The sequence below is a fragment of the Hakea prostrata genome, chromosome 8 (genome assembly GCF_041222555.1).
Source record: "Hakea prostrata isolate BN-2017 chromosome 8, UWA_Hpros_2, whole genome shotgun sequence".
Lineage (NCBI taxonomy): Eukaryota > Viridiplantae > Streptophyta > Magnoliopsida > Proteales > Proteaceae > Hakea > Hakea prostrata.
The window spans coordinates 15,170,731-15,190,516 of record NC_142607.1 but is presented as its reverse complement, the minus strand read 5'-3'; the positions used below and the strand labels follow the sequence as shown (position 1 = coordinate 15,190,516).

Below are 19,786 nucleotides of genomic sequence, written 5' to 3'. Positions count from 1 at the left end.
TACCTAAGAAAAAAATAATAGACTATAGTTCCACACAACCCAATTAGTCTTGGACCCCTTGAATGGTGAAGACTCACTTTGATCCATGTAGTAACTGATCTCATTGGAGAGTAGAAGGGTAGTTATTAATATCTTTCCATATGTCATGTTAAGTGGTGGCTTGCAAGTTACAAAGCTTACTAGTGAAATACATTATAGAAAATTAGTTGTTTGAAATCTGACTTGCAAGTTATTAGACTTACAAGTGAAATACAGATTAGAAAATGCAAGTTTCAAATCTGTACTCTTGTATATATTAGGAAATGCTTGTTTGTAACTTACACTCTTATCCATATTTGGAAATGCTTGCTTGGAATCTATATATATTTCTTGAGAAATTAATAGTCAATTTTTTTTTCGATAAATAAATCTGTAGTTAGTCGAACATACATGAATGGGCAACTCTATAAGGTACTTAAATGTGGCTAAAGTTAACTAACCTATGACCAAGTAACATACTTGCATAAAGTCAAGATACACATTTTTTTTTGGCAACACTAAATACATACAATGATAAGAATATAAAATATAAATATTTATTGGGCCATATGGTAGACACCCCAAAATTAGATTTTCATTGGACACATTGTTTAATTTATCAATAAATTACTGTTTATTTTCTTTCAAATGCAAAAATATCCCTATCAAAATATGAAGGAGAAGGGGGGGGGGAACAACCAGGGACAAATTGGACTAACGTGTCCAATGAAAATCTTAAAGTTTGGTCAGGGTGGCTTTGATTAGGTTTAAGACTAAGTCAAAGTTGAGTGTTTGAGTAGGAATGAACCAGACTTTATGAGTTATTTTTGGTGAAAGTAGGACAATGAGAAGGCATGATACATTGTTTTATTGTTTTGTGATTAAGTCAAAATCAATGTCAAACATTAAGTATTTAACCTAACCCAGCTCAACCTGACCACGTAAAATCAAAATTAAGATTAGAGTCAAAATCAAAGACAAACTGCCATATCTAATATCAAATATCTAAGGTTTTAAGAAACCTAAAGCATTTAATCCTATTGCAGCCCTAATCATGTACTCCACTCATGCAGCTTTCTCTACTAAGGAGTCAACAATAGCATTACCATGGTGGCTAAACATCTAGGATGAGATTCAGAAATTAGTTTTTCGTTTTCTCTCAAGCTCTGTGGCTCTATGGTTTCTCAATTTCGATTTTCCTTATCTCAATCAGCTAATTATGACTTCCATACATGATCTTTCCTTCCAAAATCCTCATGAAAATTTAAAATGAAATTCATTTTAAAATTATAAAGAGAGAATTTTTCATGGGACCCATGAAAAACTCTCATGGGTTGACTAAAAGGTTAGAATTTTTATTATGTAAATTAAGTTAACAAAAGAAATTATATAAATTTTACAATATTTAAGCTTAAGTCTCATTCAAATACGTCTGATCTTATCCCCAACCAAAATAAAACAAATCAACAAATAAATAAAAGAAAAAGTCTTATTCAAATAGAAAGCTCTTAATGAAATATCAATATATGGATAATTCTTTTTTGGGTAAAAGTGTGGATGAAGTTTAAAACTTACATCTAAACATTTTCCCAATTATGACAAGAAGCAGTCATCTTCATGGCGTCATTTCGATATCATCACCTATAGAGTAAACCTTGTTTGCGTTTACGCTTTCTTCTATTGTACCTTTAAAGAATTAATTTGCTTGGAAAAAGAATTTTTTTTTCTTTCTTTTTCAAACACATTATAATAATCTATAGAGTTTTTTACATGCATCCTTCATTGCATTCTTCATTTTTGTAACGGAACTTGTTGTATGTATTAGTCTCAGTTATCCCACATCTAATAGAAGTAGGAGTTGTTATTCCACATCATAAAGAAGTGGGAGTTTTGTTAAGAGTTTTAGTCCCAGTTTCGAATAGATGTGGGAGAAGGTAGGATGGGGAGAGACTATAAAATGATGCCTCATCCTCCATATGTAATTCATCCCAAAATCTTCCCTCTTGTATATTTCTTTATCTATAGTGGAGTTTTTTCTCTTCGTGTGGTTTTTCCATTTTAAGGGTTTTCCACATAAATTTTTGTGTTCTTCTTTTCTCTTATTTGCTGATTGTTCTATTCGGTGGAATTTTCATAAGTCAACACTTGTGACATCATTGAAATCTAACAATGAAGTCCATGCTGTTAAACACTGTAAAGGATTATTTCCAATTAATGATTGAAAGTTTGAAACATGAATTCTTTAATATGATTAGAATACCCTACGTGTGAAGATGACTCGAATGCCCTATAATTTAAACTCTATTTTCAATGTTGAACCTTAAATCTTTGCACCATTGGTATCAGACCAATCTTATTGGGTTTACTAGCCAACCAATGTCGATTGCAAGAATCAGTTTCTTTGAGAAAATTGATCCAAACAAATTCTATCACTTGAATTATACCGCACATTAATGTCAAAATTGTAATTCGTAACTGGAAAATCTAGATGGCAAACTTGTTACCCCTAACAGGTCCAAAACCTAAGCTCATGCTTACATATCAAATGGAATTTTATCAGGTCCATTTCTCTCAAAGAACAGACCATCAATTTTCCTTTAGATGAAGGACACATGTCCATCAATCACATCTAAATGTTCAAATTAAATTAAAATAAAGAGTTTTCACTTTAAAAATAACTCAACCTATGTGGAAAGAACATGTGCATTTATCCATAAGGAAGATTGCCAAAACACCTGCCTGCCATTGTTTTCAGCCAAAGATTTAGGTTAGCTTGGATTCCAACACAAACTTTTGGGCTCCAAAGGAAATGGGCCTGATCCAGGTGCAGCCCACTTTGTCAGCTCCATCGATCTTTAAAGAAATGCCTAACCAACCTGCAAGTGTCTTTCAAAAGCCAAAAATTGTTTCACCGCGACTGACTCGAGACGATGTGGAAGATTTTTTTCCCCAATAATTATACTACAGAAATGCACCACCATTAATAGAAATGAAGCTCGCTTGGAATATTTTTGAAAGCCAAAGCAGAAAAGTTGACAAAAATACAAAAGAAATAAGAATAATAATATACATGTGTTCGACTTTGTAGCCTTGATGTCAATCAAGGCATCAAAAACAGCCTTTCCAGCAAAAATTGTTGGGGTAAGACTATATAGGAAAACTGCCTCCCCCCTTCCAGGGCGAACTCTACTTGTGCGGAAGCCTTTGACACCAGATTCGCCATTTATTGTGTTTCAATCATATCATGAGGAAGCATTTCTTCCTACAAATCCACGGAAAATTGAGGTAGAACTCACTTCCAGGCTTTCTTACCCCGGAACTGTTTACCAGCACTGCGTTGTAGTTTCTTTTTGGCTTCACGGGTCCTTGAGACCTTGGCTCTCTTTGCAGCAAGAGGCATTGCCTTCTTGTGCTCCTTTTGGCGATTACTCAAACCTCCTTTCTGTTATTTTTACAAATAAAATTCATTTAGACAATACAAAAGAAAAGAACCTCAGAACTACCAACAACAAACATCACATGCCATTTCTGCCTAGAGCATAGCAGATGGAACTTTTACAAGGAAGGTGCTAGAGTTTATCGACAGGACCACAAGCTTCATAAAGTAGACTCAAACCTATTGCACCGCTTAAAGTATACACTATCAAAGTTGGTGAATTCTATACATTGGACCCCATGTTTGGAGTTCAAACGACTTAGTTGAACTACAAGAGCTTACAAAAAAACAGTAGGTACTGCAATTTCTCAATTTGAAGGAACATTATTCTTAGACTAATCATCCACTCTCTGGGAGTTTAGGTCATTTTAAAAATGTTCCAACAGTAGCAGTACTTACCTGTGCGCCTTCATTGCACCCCATTCTGAGGGTAGAGGCATGTGCTTTCATTTTTCTAATGGTAAAATATTCTAAGTTCTCCAAGTGCATGGTCCACAAAAACAGGCGAAGCATAAAAGAGCTACCAAAGTCATGCATATTAAAATAGTCACAAAATACCTTTTTCTGCTTCACAGCTGCTCGGGCTTGGTACTTCCCTCTCTCCTCCCTCCCAGCTTTCACTAATGCCAACTTTTCCTCCTTGGTTATCCTTTGTTTAATGTTTACCTACAGAGTAAAGATGCAAGTAGAACATACTATAGTAAAAAGAAGGATTTTCAAAAACACCAAATTGTGCCAGAAATTGATGACATGAAAACAAATAAAATAAATGCATAAGGTAGCATGGTTTAAGTGTTTGAACTGGATCAGGGATTTTTCCGTAGATAAGTAGATTCTTCAATAAGATCAGCCAAACCAAAATGGCAAGGACCATAAATTTGGGTGGACTTGGATAAAATTCACAGGCACAGCCCCAATCTCATTAGTTGATTCCAGCCCAAAATGACCACATCAGGTGACTCCACTGGATGTCCAGAGTAAAAGATACAATGATATGTACTCCACCAAAGGCCATTTTTTCTCCCTTTTATTTATAGATTGGAACCCATTTTGAACCAAATAAGTTTTCATTTGGACTGAAATACAACCAGTAAATGGGTTTTAGATCCTCTATCAAATTGAACCACTTGTGTCCACCACCATTCATGTAAACAAAGACATAGAGAGAGCGAGGAGGGTGCAGGAGTACTTACCTCAAGTTTGGACGGATCCACTCTTTTGATACTCAACTGTTCAGAACTAGGAATCTTAAAAGTTGCTGACTTTGGATCCGAACCCTTTCTTAACAGCCCATGTTTCCTTAGAGCAAGCTTCGCTTCTTCCTTTGCCTAATTAATTTGAATTAGATGCAATTAGTAGAAAGTAGCAACAAACATACATACAGATTCTATTGAAACAGGACCCTACTCTGGAGGGTTACTTCAGCACTTCCTATGAGACTTTTCAACTAATCTGATTGAAGCTTATCATGCTATGAGTTCAATTCAGAACTAAAGCTATTTCTCATCCGTTGAAGACTTGGGATTTTTTTCAAAATTTAGAATCTAGATTTTTGTATTGTGGATTAACTTTCTGAATGTCATCCATAGAAGACCAAAATGCCATTCATTGATGTTTATTACCATACACAAATAGAATTGAAAAAATTACCACGGATTAATTGAATCAATTATTATTAGGCATAGGGAGAGAAAACATGCCTTCAATTGTTTTATCTTCTGGAAATCTTCATTCGAAAGAAAAGCATCAGCTAAGTCTGATGAAGTAGGCTGTGTCTTAGCTCCTGCTAATCTCTTTAGAGCCCGTAGACTTGTATCAGCAGCATTCAGTTGTCCATCTAAATCAAATGACTTTCTCTTCCGTGATTTTATTTTTTCCTTTCCTTGTTCCTCCGCCATGTCTCTCGCCTCATCCTCACTATCAACATTGTCAAGACTAATCAATTGTTCCCTCATTTCTCCCTCCATTTTGTCCTCACACTCCTCATCAATATCATCATCCCCAGAATCACTACCTTCTGCTTCACTATCTTCCTCTTCTGTTTCTGTATTGGCATCATCCTCATTTGAAGAATCGCTACCTTGTTCATTATTTTCATCTTCTGCTTCAGTATTGGCATCATCCTCACCCTCAGAATCCCCACAAGATGACTGTTGTAGTTCATCGTCACTAACACACTTCTCCCCATCATCACTGCTACATTCTTCATCATCATCATCACCACTACCACCACCACCATGTTGTAACAATTCAATACCAGGAACATCGCTGATAACATGAACTTCTCCAAAAGCTTTTGGCCTTGCCTTTGGGTCAGTAGGGCGTCCCCGGTCCTTCTTAACAAGCAGCGAAGGGCATACCTGAGCCAATCAAATATATTGGTCACTGACTCAACAAGTCAAACGAGAAAAAGGAACAGGAGAAATGCAGATAAGAGCACCACACTACCTCTCTGAATAAAGTAATCAAAGAACGTGCCGCGCAAGAAACAGCTTTCTCATGTGATTTCTTATACAAAACAAGGTCTTGCAACAACTCTTCTGTCATCAACTAGACACCATGAAGAAGGATTAAGAATTAAGAAACACCAACTCGTTGGGTAAATTGTTTATAAAAAGAATCAAAAGCAGGAAAAAGAAACAAGCGGAGGATAAACTGATAGGAAAATCATCTAAACAGTTAAACAGACATGCATCACAACAGAAATGGGAAATCTACAATAGCTTACACAATGCATCTATAATTCTGTGCTCTATAACAGCTCATATGTCAACAAGAAACAGTACAATGGAAAAGAGAAACATACCAAAGGCATACGTAAGCATATCTCTCTTACAGTATTCAATCCCACAGCAATTGCCTGCAAAGTAAAGTGTATGTCATGAAACAATTAGACAATCAAAGAAATAGTCATCCAACTCAATAGAATATTAGAAGCACCTCTGTGCGAGAACGATCATGCACAAATTGATTTACTATTTGTCTGAATAGCATTTCAACTGCATCTGGAGGCACCTATTCACATAAAGCCAGCCAATTCATTGAAGTGATGAGACAAAAAAATGAATAAAATAACTTGAGTACAAACAAAATGCAGAAGAAATTAGAAACATTAAAGCTGAACAATAGAAAGGAAGACCATATCATGGCAGGCATCAATTGCTGCAGCCAGTAATTCTGTGATATCACGTTGGTGGGGCTGGAACCAAAAGAAGGAAAAAAACACACTTGAGCTTATTGTTTGAAGTATGAAAAAGCATAAATACTTTCAAGCAGCAATGACATGAAATACCTGAACATATTTCTGAAGAAAAGGATAGAAATTTAACAAAATCAAGCGGTGAAGTCCAATGGTTCGAGCGATTACTTTCAACATCATCATCTTAACCTGAAAAACCCAAATAGGTGCAAAGTGGAAGCCAATAACAATTTATTAGCAGAAGTCAAGGAAGAAAAGCCACCAAGTCTGCAACAGGGGTTGTTTGGCTAAATAGATGGAGGAAATGATTAGAGTTACAATCCCAAGCTACACATCAATTACAACAATGAAGAGTCCTTCAAGGTATCACCATGTGTCGTTAAGTACATTTCACTATTTTTCATTGCCAGTACAAGGATTATTCCATGCAATGGACTGAATGGAGGACCAAAGTACATCTCAACGGTCATATTGTAGTCCAATTGTCCAAGCAATGAAAATTGCTCAAACTCTGATTTGCAGTTTTGCTAAAACTATCAAAATGTCATCAAACAGACATGAATAAAAGATACAAAAAAATGACAACTATTTGTACTGTTAGTTATTTCCTCTATTCATTTCAAGCTGAAATTGTACCAACAAGATGTTTGCCTCGTCCTCTATCAGATTAATTCTATAAGGACTCTACCATAAACTTTGTAGGTCATCAAGACCAAATGAAGATCCTCCTTGTAAAGTATAAATCTTTCCATTAATCTCATATATGGATAGCTTATATCTTGGATCTTCTAAACATAAAACCAACTATAAGCTATACCTGAATTCGTCTCAACCCATCATACTCAAACTGCCAAAAAAAGTGGAACTCTCAAATTGGAAAAGGGGAGCACAGAGATCTTAGTATCAAACCAAAGTCATCCTTCCACCAGATGGAAAATACATAGCAACCAGAGAAGGAAGAAAGAGCTGTAAATGAAGATTTCATCAGTGAACTCTTGTCTCAGTTGGATTTGAATAACCATCTCCCGTGATTTCATAATTTATTAGGTTCATCTCTCACTATGCATCTGACACCCATAATCCAAAATTTTAAATTGCATCATCATTTTTCTGTTTTTGCAAAAGTAATGTCCTTCAAGGTCCAAGATTTTCCCTTGAATGGGGAACAAGACAAAATCTAAAGATAAAAGTTTCCCGAATATTCTCACCTTGGAACCTCCTTCGTACCATGGTGGGAGATCTCGCGAGATATCTCGCTTTTTCAAAGAAGCGAGACAAGATGGAGATTGAGAGCAGAGAGTTTGGATATCCCGCTTGAGATCTCACAATATCTCGTTAAATCTCGCCTGGATTTCACCATATCTCGCTGGAACTCTCAATTTTTGTCATTTTTTTTGCAGATTTCAACTGAATTTTCACTTGCAACTACTCTTAGCACATCTACAACATTGAAGGAAGATCAATCATTCTCTGCTTGTCTTATGAACTCGTGACTTAATGACTTATATAGAACTTCTAATGGTTATATAATTTTATTATTCTATTCTTGAAAATTGAGATTGTGATACTCATGTGGATGGAATTTTGATGACAATTAGGTTATTTGATGCATTTGATACACTTGCTTTTCATTTATAGGCCTTAAGGGTTCTATATTACAAATTGTATAACCTTGCATTCCCTAATCATACAACATTTTGGTTTCACACCATGGGTAGACTTAGAAACCATACTTAGGGTTATTTTCTGACAAATCTAGGGCCACTAATGTGTTTAAAATGCCTTAAATAGGCTAAATACCAAGTTTCATCCCAATTGGGACCCTAAAACCCACCGAGATGGGCCACCGAGTTGACGCCAAAAAATTGCATATCCTAACCGAGATCTTGCCGAGATGGTCAAGATCTTGGTTTTTCAAGTTGGCGAGATCTCGTTCTCGAGCTGAGATCTTCTACGCCCCCCTTGGCCCCCCTAGTTTGGTTCAAAGGCCACATTTGCCGTCATTCTCTCACTCTTTGGAGGGCTCTCGACCTTGCCCTCCTCACCTAACCCTTCCTCATTGACCACTACATCCCAGCTAGCCCAAGCTGCATTCTATGTTAGAATGGTTCAGAGGACCAAGAGCACCTATTTTTTTCTTGCCCTTTTTTCAGTTCCCTCTAGGGAAAAGCCCTTGCTTCCATTTGGCCCGATCGAGTTGCTCCTTTGGCTTTACTTGAGATTGTTCCTGGATTTTGAGAAACTTTTCTGGCTCTTCCATTTGTAACTGAATTGGTAAGCTAGTCTTATGTGCCACCATCCACCATCTGTGGTGGGAGCACAATCTTTGAAGATAGACTTCCAAATCCTACTCTTTAGACACGATTTGGAATGACATCTATTTTGATGTTTCAGCTAGGCTCATTTTCATTCCACACCCCCCGGGTTGTTGATTCCTCAAGGAACATACTCATTGTTGTCTCTTGGGGTCTCAGTTCTTCTTTCCGGTCTTCCTCTTGTAGGCTGGTTTTCTCTTGTTCCTTCGTTTGTTCAAATACAATTATTTATTCATCCAAAAAGAAAAAACTTCCCCGAATATTCTCACATTGCCCTCCCAATATATTATCCACTTTTGAGTAATGATGAAATTTTCCTGCATATATTTTTACATTGTTTGTTTAGTTTTGATATTTATAGACAAATGGATGACCTAAGCTATACTCACTAATATCTTGGAACTTTTGGATAGTAAGAATTCCTATGCTTTTATCCCAAAAGAAAGCTTTTGCCATTCTTCTAAGTGGTGATTACATCAAGTATCTGAGGGAGAGTGTAACCTAACTCTTTATTAGTTTATTATTGAGGAAACCTAAGTAACCCATGTGTACAGAAGTGAAAATGAGAGTGCCAAATTTACATGTTAATTGAATTTGAGACTCCCTTGAGAACATATATTCATAATAAATACATACATCCTATCTCTAAACTATCCACAAATGTTTATATACATATAAACCAATAAAAAAAATATTGATGGAACATACATAATAAATATTTTTTGCAAAATACATTGATCTTTTCCTTCAAATTTGTGCACGTGTATGTATTACATAAAATAAATCAAGAAAGTCTAAGTCACAGGAAAAAAAATTACGATACTAACTGAAAACAAAAGTGAGCAGACTTGGGGAGAGGTGGGCCATAGTGTTTGGGAATTAGAAGTCGATTAGTCTAGGAAGAGAAGTGAGCCACCGTTTCAGGGGCTGCGGCAACCTCATGGGTAACAGGGGAGTAGTAGCTGGGAAAGGAGCAAGGAAGAAAGACGAACACGTAAATACTATATAAAGGATATTTAAGATAACAGAACCCTGTTCCAATGGAAGTGGGTGGGTTCAGCAACTGTAAATGGCCATGAGAAATTTGTCTTGGGGCAGGGTTGAGTGAGCAAAACAGAAAATAACACATTGATCCGTTAAATTTGTGAATCTTCCTTTCAATCTGCATCTAAACATTTAAAATCCACTTTTTCAATTGCACTACTGGCCTTAAGGGTGATCTGAGAACCCCCCTGGCGAATCCACCAGGGCACTGAGAGCTGAGCCAAACTAATAGGATGGTTGGCTAAGGCAAAGAAACCACCTTGTTCAACTTGTAAAGTCTTTGGGATTATCTAAATAACAGTATCATGCAAGACAGTCCATGTGCTACAGTAGAATATATCTGTGCCAGTATAACATCAGAAGATCTTACCATTTTAGGCTCCCAACAAAATTTATTTTACATCAGACACTAGAAGAAAGAGAGAATGCAGAAATGCAGAATATACAAAGAAAAAGGAAGTTGCACGTTGTATACCTCAAAACGTTCATTGCAAGCTTGAAGACGAGAAAACAGCTTCTCAGCAAATCCCTACATGCACCATGCAAGTTAGAATACATAACAATGCAATACATTATAAATAGGCTGGAATTGAAACAACTAACCTGTGCATCTTTCAAATGACTTAATGGTGAATAATAACTTGAATTTTTGGTTTGCGAAATTCTCTGCTGCCTTTCCAGGCTTCGGGTGGCACGCTTCAGTTTTGCTAACTTTTTTTTCTTGCTTCTAGTTGTACCTTTGTTATGAGCCTGTAGGTGAGGGAACCACAACATGGTTATAGAATGACTATAATGGCTTATATGAAGTTGAGGATCTAAAAGGTGTGCTTCATGAGAATAAGCTGATAGAAAACAAAATTTCCATTCATTAGGTACTGACTGCAAACAAATGAACTCCAAATACTGTTTTACAAGGAAGTTCAGTCATTCTTCCAAGATCCAAGTCCTCAAGGACATCAATAGGAGGAAGAAATGGTTTCATCAATAGAGGGGGCATGCATTGCAAGGGAAGTGAGAGGCAAGAGAATGATCTTTTTCCCAAAAATAAAAGAATGGGAAAGCAGATCCACCCAACCTCCAAAGACAAAAAATAAAGAGGAACTATAGCAGTTCACAAATGACCTTGTAGACATCCTCCTTGCTAATAACAATATGGGGCTTTTCAGAAGTCATATCATCTTCACTGCTGGAGTCTTCACTGTCATCATCTTCAATCTTCTCATAACCAAGAAGGAAAGATAGAGCAGCAATCATTATCCTGAAAAATTCAGGATTAACTTTTCATCTCATTGTTCTAGAGTGACAATAACAACAGAATATGTGATATTTGTACCTTGAAGATGGATGAAAACATGCAGTGCAAATTGCATTTGCTGTCCTATCATCAAACCAGACCCTTCTTCTATGAAGATCACAGAGTACTGTCAGGGACCTTTTAGCTTTTGATTCATCTTCTTGCTGATGCAATATAAAGTTCTTGATTTAGTATGACTCGGCGTTTGTTAAAATCAAGCCAAAAAAAGAAAAAAACAAGAGACCTGACCAGAAGCATTGAAATTACATATATCATGACATGAAAAAGCTGAGAAGTATTAGCAGAGAGGGGGAAAATTCATAAACTTATGTTTCAGTCTCGTTTGGCCAAGCTGCCAAAACAGTGCACTATCTTTTTTGGGGCAAAACCTACCTGTAACAGTGCAAATAGAACATTCTGAAGTTTCCGATTGTTGGCTTCATTCTTATGCTTCTGGTTCATGCGCCTGATACTATGAATAACATGAGAGAATGCCAGTTTTTTTACAACCCTGTCCCCTAAAGTTTGAAGTTCCATGAATAAACCAAGATTGTCTCCAATATCAACCACCTGTTAAAGAAGAAATGTGACATTGCTCAGGAAGTACACACAAAAGAATGTGAGCTAAATAAATCTCCAGTTGTATTTACAAGTCATCTAGCTACTGTATGTAGCTCCACATCCCACAATCTGAAAAACTTTTGAACGGTTGAACGAAAAAATCAACATAGAATATGGAATTGGGACTGAATCAGTCAAATACCATTCTGATCTGGATGGTGATTTGCTGATCATAATCAGGTGATTAACTGATTCGATTCCCAAATCTTGAAAACCTTGGAATGGAGAGAAAGAAAACACATATTCTTGGTGTCCAATTAGCCTTGAATGAAACAGGGTGACATTGCTTTACAATATTTGGTTTTTGGTTAGTAATTGCCCATTTCCTTGCCCAGCTCAACTGTTCTGAGCTTAACTTAAACAAGCATATTATGTCTTTACCAATTCACTGAATGTTAATGCAGGTTTTAGGGGTTCATATACAGCCAATAGGACCATGAGTAAAAATTCTTTTGGATGTCAATTGCAAATAGGGTAGCCATTGGCATTTGAATTCATCCACAACAGAAGAAATTCAATTGACACTAGCAGAGATTTACAACGACTGAATAATAAGTGGTGATGTGACCCTAGATACACCAATCTCAGCTTATGATGTTTCAGTTTAAGTACTAGATGGAAATCGGGCAATACCTTTCGGTTAACAAGGAGAATAAGGGCTTGTACAACGTGAACGCGGAGAGACGACGGTAACCGAGAGGCAGAGCGGAGTAAGTCGGCAAGCTGCTTGGGGAATTGGGAGAGTTGCTTTGGGTAGAAGGGAGTGACGTGAGCGAGGAACATGACCATGTCACCGAGATTCTTGGCGACGGAGAGATCACTGCTAACACCACCTATGGAATTATAATTGAGAGCAGCTTGTTGTTCGAAAAGTTGCAGAGACGAATCGAAGTGGCGGTAGAGAAGGAGTAGCTCGGACTCGTAGCCCTCAGGGTCGCATTTCATCTTTGCTTGCAGGGATGGAAGACTGAACTTCTCTGCGCTTCTACCAGACGCGACAAGTGAGTCCGGAGATAAATCCGGAAGCCCATGGCAAGAAGAAGACATGGTTTCTTCTCTTTCGAGCCTCACAGTGTGGAAAACCAGACAATACAATGCAGAGTTTTAATTAATAAGCAACGGTGGTTTGCGCGGTAAGCGATGGTTTAGGGTTTAGAAGGGCGTTGCAGCGGCGAGTGAGGGTAGGGTTGGGGTGGGGAGAGTCCGGCTCCGCTACCCACTTGGCCCGTTGTGGGGTGGGGTGGGGGACTGATCCGGCCGTCCATAGGACATGGTCCCACACCCATGGGGTGGGGCCTTTACACCCTTTTCCGTTAAATAGTATTCTTTTATTCTTTACTTATTTTTACTTTAAAAAAAAGAATAAACTATATAAAAACCCCTTAGTCCGTTAAATTGTTGGACTTCAAAGTTCAAACGCATCCTTAGATTTATATTGATTTGTTTTTTCTCGGTTGGGATAATAATGAAATCATCATTTAGCATTTATCTTTAACGGTAAGGATGCGTTTGTAATTAAAAATTTTCAGAGATAATATGTAATTGATTATAAATCTAAGGGTCTGTATATAATTTACTCTAAATTTGAAGACCTTAGGCGAAGAAACAAAGAAAAGAAACATCACCATTTGAGGCCGCATATGAAGTCCCTTCCAAGTTCCAACCAAAATTGAAAATCCTGCCGTGCTTGGCCGCGGGAGATAACCGATTCAAAGTTCTAAGCGTCCAGCTTCATCAACACACGATGAGACTCCAACAGTTTCCAAGAAATCCGGTGGTGTCCACTATGAAGGACGAGCTTCTTTCCAAGGCATTTTCGAACAGCTCCAAGGTACTTTTATCCCAACCGTTACAATGGTGGTTTACAACATTTCTGGGTATTCATAACACCCAATGTCAAAGAACGAGTTATTTCAAAACCTAATTGTCTGGAAGAAACCCTTCTTGGTTTTAATTGGTTAAACCCAAGGAGCATGTTGCTTGTTCCACTGTTAAGTTTGAGTTCTCAGTTGGAATCTGTTTGGTTAATCTTGTAATCGAATCAGCAATCCTTAAATTAGATATAAGGCACCCTTAAATCGAGTTAAAGGTCTTAACTATGTCTTGCATCGACTTCTATTAACTTATAATTTAATGGGTTTTCCTAATTCTTTGGCAAAAGCATATAGTCGAACAGATGTTTGATGAAAGTTCTCTTTTACCATCAGGACATTCCTAAATCAAAGCATTGTGGTAAATCCTTTATGTCAGAATTGCTTGCTAGAAAATGGGCATTGGCTAGTCCAGATACAAAAATTCACCAGATAAAACTGTCTGAGATGCAATTACAGCGAGGAGGAACGGCACCTGTCAGGTTTACATTTTCGAAAAATACACAACCATCCTTTGGTGACATGATGGAGAAGAACAAGGACGGACAATCCTTTTATATTGTGAGGGATGATTTGTTGCATCCTTTGGTGAATGGTAATAAAGCGAGAAAACTGGATGGCTTGCTTCCAATTTTGGAACGTCTCTTGGTTACTGATGTGGTGAGATTCTATTCCCTGGGCACCCAAATCTCTAAATGGGCCAGGCTTCAGATTCTATGATTCTATTACCTTCCAAATTCAGTAGTCTGTGAATGTTCTCCCTGCTCGTATTCATGTTTAAGTTCTCTTATGTGTATTCTCTGAGAGTATGATCTTGCAAAAGTAAATGTGTGGTGCATTCAGTTAAGTTTGGACAATTTCACCTTAATATGGTCTTAAGGGCAAAAGAGAAAAGAAAAAGGGGTCTCGAGTTAGCATCAGGACTGGGTTTTGGAATTCATTTCAGCATGTTTTATTTTATGTTTGTTTCCTATTCTGAGTGTAATGCTGGCTGGATATCTATAAACGATAAGGTTAAGTATTAGTGAGCCTCATGGCTAACTTGAGGCCTCCTTGGCTGTTAGCAACTTCTTCTTTTTCCTCCTCCCTCTGTATTTGCAAGATGCCTAATGTGGAATATACTGCTCTGTCTTCTTCTTCTTCTTTTTCTTTTCTTTTTTTTTTTTTTGGGGGGGGGGTGGTGGATGAATAAGCATATTGCTACTTGTATGACTATAGCTATATCCTGTGCTGCTTTACTCTGGGGAAGATATGGGCCTATGAATAATCCATAAATTCATGTTTTCAGTTTATATGCTAAAATGGAACTCTTTCTCTCCCAACTTTTCAACCTTCAATCATCTACCCATTCTTCCTAGATTATTTTTCTTATTTCAAATGTTAAAGGACCTGAAATTGTATTTTCTCATTTATTTATATTTTGAGTTTTCTCAATTACAAGTCAATATTGAATCTGATATTTCACTTTCTCTTTCTCTCTAGTTCATATTCAGTCCATGAATGCCTGGAAGTCCCCTTTGACTTTCTCAATTCCTTGTTTTCTTTGTAACTTGTGCATACATAACACCATTCCATGTATGTTTTAATTATGAAGATTTCTTTCTTTTGGTAGGAAAGACAAATGACATCATTGACGATGTCCATATTGGTTTAGGGATGTCCAAACACAAATAACATCCTCTTGGGCCATTTCTTAGGTCACATGCGGAGGATGTCAGAGTGCACACACAGCAGCTGTTGGTAGGAGATCCCCATATCTTGTTTTCCATTGTGTGGCCTTTATTTTCTCACAGTGAAATTCATATCACTAAGAAAATTAACTTTACATGTCGTGTAGCTGTTTCTTGTGCTGAGAGAGGACTGAAGTCACATTTACTTCTACGAGGAGAACAACCTGAGGTCCTGACTGGCTACAACCTGATATCTACTATGTACGGGAACGTAACTTACATTCCAAGGTCAATATATGCAAAGAGAGCAGAAATGCTTGAAAGGCATGCTAATTTTGTTGCAAATGGTGGTTCTGTGATGCGGTTAACTGATGTACTCAATACATCTTTTGCTTCTTGGAACTCAGAGGAAGCAACCTTTGCAGAAGTTGACAGTTTGAGAAGCACTGTTACATCTTTTTCAGCTGGAAAATATCCTAGAAGAGTTACTATAATTAATGAAGGTGCAGGGGATGCCATAGGATTATTAGGTAGGATAGTTTCTGGGTATATTGATGGTATTCTTTCTTTACGTATAAATGTATTTTAGAGTGTGTGTTTTCTTATATGCTCATAAATACCAGTGTAGTGCATGGAAATCAGTCATCTGTATGAACTGCAAGTAAGAGATACCATTTGCAATCAAGGGGACCCACTAAATGATTCTAACTGTATCATCTTTTCATTCTTTGGTCAATTACAAATACTGTGAATTTTCCATTGTGGGTTGATCAGTGAAAATCTACCATCGTTATTCCATCAAGTAGTTTTTCTTTGGGTTGTAGTTTCATTATCATCATTCTACGCCCATGTTATTGCCCAACATAGATCTCATTTTGATTTATGGATTTGAGTTTGCTGATGAGATGACGATTTATTTCTACATTATGATTCATAAATGTTCCCTCTGGCAGGTGTCATTCGCCTTGTGGAGTACCTCTCCCAAAGTCATTTACTTGGGAGCGAACAGCCTATAAAGCTGGTTGTGGATGCTGGCACTGGGACAACAGCAATTGGTTTAGGGATTGGAGCCAGATGTTTAGGGTTTGTTCCAGTTTGCCTTAAATATCTCTAGTATTTGAGCTGGAAGAATTTCGTCTTTCTGTGCCTTTCTTTTGTTAAGTTTGTATGTGGAAGCATTCAATTGGAGCAGCACTAAGCATGTCTAATAGTAATGTTGCTTCATGTCAGGCTGCCATGGGAAGTAACTGCAGTGATGCTGGCGGATTCTATTGAAGGATACAAGAAGCAGGAGGAACACTTGATTTCTAAATTTAAGATGAATTGTGCTTTGCTTCCTGCTGACCATGCTTTTGATTGTCTGGATGGTGGAATTGTGCATTGGGTAGAACGTATCCACCAAAGAAAGTAAACTGTTTTCAACCTTACTATTCATTTCAGTATAGTTTTTGTTTTTTCTCACTGTTTTACTTTCCATCTAATCTGCCTAAGTTCATTAATGTGTTGACTACACATCTGGAATACTTGATACCATAATCAGCAAATAACAACAACAGATATGTTGACATTACAATCCTATTGAACATCAGAATTATCATTGGGTTACTCATCTGGATATAATGACCTGTCAACCAGAAAAGGAACACTATCTAGCAAATATGTCTTGTATGAGTGGAGGGGATTATAGCACTAAGCAGCCAGTCTTGCTCAATCAATGTATAACCTTTTGTTGTCAAGAAATTTTGACCGTCTTAATTGGAGATGGAAGCCAAAGATCTGATTTGTCTAGACATTTTAACGCTTAAAAAGGCCAAATATTTGTGAGACCATTTAAAACTACCCCTGTGTAGTCGTGATGTACATTTCATGCCCATCCCACCTCCTTTCCAGCTAATTCTCAAGTAATGACTGACCGTCAAATTGCCACTCTGGTTGACATTTCAAACTCGATAACAAGGTCTTTTGAGGGCGAGTGATATAGTCTTGATGATAAGAATTTAATGCGCACTCTGCTTCCTACCGTTCTTCCAATGCACTTCTAATGGCCTCTTTTTCAAATGCGCTCTTTTTAAGACATTTGCTATGTTATATTTGGTGGTTCTTTTCCGGTGCTCTACTCTAATGGCTCTCCCTCCCTCCTTAAATATGAGTCTTTTGGTTTAGAAGTTTAGAGTTGATGAATTGACTTTATGAGCTTTTGGATGTGTGTCATGTGCCATGGTGAGACCCTCCATCTGAAGCCCTCTAATTGTGAGTGAGACTCACACATAGTAAGCCTGTACTTTTCTCTAATATCTGGCTTGTTTTGAACTCCTTTTGAGTTGCATCATCTTTGGATCTCATACACGGTAAAAGATGCTGCATAAACATATGTATCACAGTTTTATGCAGCTGAAGGAAGTCTATTCTGGTGATACTCATGTGCTTAGCACATTTGCTGAATTGTGACTACTAGTTGCCAGCGATGTAGCTGTCAGCTTGCCACTTTGAAGTCCCTTTTAAGGATGAAGTGTTTCTTTAGTAGCCTTATTATGCATCACAACTTTATTAGATGTTCAGAGTGATTTATTGTCAAATATCTTGATTTCTGTTACTGCTGAAGTTTATTGTGTTGTTTTTCTATGACCAACTGTCTTATTTGAAATGTTGAAGTTAAGCACGTGTTTTTGATGAATGGTGGCTCATATGAGACTTTTATATTGAACGAGAGGTTGTGTACTTTCTAGGTTTGGCAATGTATTGGAGGGGGAAGTAGAGGCATGTCAACAAATTGCAAAGCAAACTGGTGTTCTTGTGGATCCTATCTACACCTTGGCTGCTTGGGAACATGCAACACACCTTTGCCAGGAGACTAATGATAAGGATGCGAAAGTGGTGATGCTTCACACGGGGGGAACGCTTGGAATGTTTGGATTAGCACAAAGGTACAAATCTTATTTCCAATCACTCAAAGACACAAATACCAATTCCATTTGATAGGGTAAGTTTTATGTTATTAGTACATTGTAACAAATTGTCAACATGATTATGTCAATGTAAATGTCTCAATTAGCATTTCTGAAATAGTTTGCTATTGAAGGGGATCCCATCTACCAGTGATCTTGATACTTTAGAGTTTTGCTTTGCAGCCAGCAGTTCCCTGTTGCGGGGGGTGCTAGGTGTGGGGCCATGGTTTTGGTTTTGGTTTTGTTGATCCTTCACATTCAGTGGTCTTGTGAAGGAGGACCTCACTAATTCAATGGATGAACTATTTTGTTCCCCTCAAAAAATAGCATGTCTATTACTCTTTAAGTGCTAATGAATAATTCTATTACTCTTTAAGTGCTAATGAATAGTTCTATTACTCTTTAAGTGCTAATGAATAGTTAAACCCTCGAACTTATTAGAGAGGCAGGGCTAGCTGGAGGTAGACCAGATTGTGACTGAAACAAGAGAGATAAGCATGAAACCAAACTTATTTAAAATTTGTTGAAGACCCACCATGTTCGTCTGCTGGCTGACTTGGCATTTTCCAATTGACCCGTCCACTTGTTGTAACACTATGTTGGCTATTCCTGAAAAAATCATGTCACACACTCTATCCACAAACTCTGTGTGTTTCTTATTTTGGAATCTCTCTTGCAATCTTACTGTCACTGTCCTTCTCAAACTGATGAAAATGTGAAGTGATAATATACCCAAGAAATTTTACTAGTTTTGCCCCACCTGACTCAAGAAAAATCCATTCAATATATGAGGTCTTGCTCTCTTGTTGCTTGCCAAATGTTTGATAGTTTTGAAATAAAAAAAACGTCTCATTTGTCTCCTATTTACAAATGAAGAAGATTGACAGAGAAGATAATATGGCTAAAATCATATTAGACACTGAGTTCAATCTTTTCACCTGGAAACTGGGTTGATTGAGGCTTGTGCAGACGATGGCGAGTGCCCTCATCCTCTTCTGATGTATCTGCTACTTCGTTTCAATGTTATCAATTGCATATTTATGATGCCGCAGCTGACAATGACAAAGGTATGGAAACGTTTTCCATCCATAAATGCTAATAGTGAAATGTGTTCCGAAGTTTTAATTTTCTGCAAGTGGGGATTTTTATTTACTGTAGTGGCTGGAGCCTGCAATGAACCGTCATTATCTTGCCATGCATACAATAATGAATCTAACGTTCATAAATCAAAACACTGTGACTTAAGTGAAAATTAATTTTTTTTAAAGAATTTACTTGTTTCAGGGAGCGAAAATTAAGGAAAAAGAAAGAATGAGGAACGGATTTTGCAGAATTAAATATAAATGAGGACTTGTGCACTTGCAATAGTTAAC

General features: G+C 37.3%; 2 protein-coding genes across 2 annotated transcripts; one reads left to right on the top strand and one right to left on the bottom strand.

Annotated features, from left to right (window-relative positions):
• Positions 1–2,778: 2,778 nt before the first annotated feature.
• Positions 2,779–13,127, bottom strand: LOC149007227 (ARM repeat superfamily protein). Its single transcript, XM_089165702.1, has 15 exons — positions 12,561–13,127; positions 11,700–11,876; positions 11,346–11,470; positions 11,135–11,270; positions 10,616–10,762; positions 10,488–10,541; positions 6,747–6,842; positions 6,594–6,653; positions 6,395–6,469; positions 6,261–6,314; positions 5,903–6,004; positions 5,155–5,814; positions 4,648–4,782; positions 4,013–4,120; positions 2,779–3,460 (listed from the first exon to the last, which is right to left on the bottom strand). The coding sequence occupies exons 1-15, from the start codon at positions 12,972–12,974 to the stop codon at positions 3,311–3,313; spliced, it is 2,493 nt and encodes an 830-aa protein (XP_089021828.1). The 5' UTR covers positions 12,975–13,127; the 3' UTR covers positions 2,779–3,310.
• A 406-nt stretch (positions 13,128–13,533) lies between these two features.
• LOC149007226 (Pyridoxal-5'-phosphate-dependent enzyme family protein) lies at positions 13,534–18,762 on the top strand. The gene is made up of 7 exons (XM_089165039.1): positions 13,534–13,758; positions 14,135–14,458; positions 15,496–15,538; positions 15,636–15,998; positions 16,422–16,551; positions 16,699–16,875; positions 18,195–18,762. Exons 1-7 carry the CDS (start codon positions 13,672–13,674, stop codon positions 18,442–18,444), a joined length of 1,374 nt encoding a protein of 457 aa, XP_089021165.1. The 5' UTR covers positions 13,534–13,671; the 3' UTR covers positions 18,445–18,762.
• The last annotated feature ends 1,024 nt before the right edge of the window (positions 18,763–19,786 follow it).

Coding starts and splice junctions, on each gene's coding strand:
- LOC149007227 (XM_089165702.1), bottom strand. CDS start 12,974: ATGTCTTCTTCTTGCCATGGGCTTCCGGATTTATCTCCGGACTCACTT. Junction 6,470..6,593: donor TTGATGCCTGCCATGATATG/GTCTTCCTTTCT, acceptor TTATGTGAATAG/GTGCCTCCAGATGCAGTTGA. Junction 4,121..4,647: donor TGGATCCGTCCAAACTTGAG/GTAAGTACTCCT, acceptor TTTACTCTGTAG/GTAAACATTAAACAAAGGAT.
- LOC149007226 (XM_089165039.1), top strand. CDS start 13,672: ATGAGACTCCAACAGTTTCCAAGAAATCCGGTGGTGTCCACTATGAAG. Junction 13,759..14,134: donor CATTTTCGAACAGCTCCAAG/GTACTTTTATCC, acceptor TTTTACCATCAG/GACATTCCTAAATCAAAGCA. Junction 14,459..15,495: donor GTCTCTTGGTTACTGATGTG/GTGAGATTCTAT, acceptor GCCATTTCTTAG/GTCACATGCGGAGGATGTCA.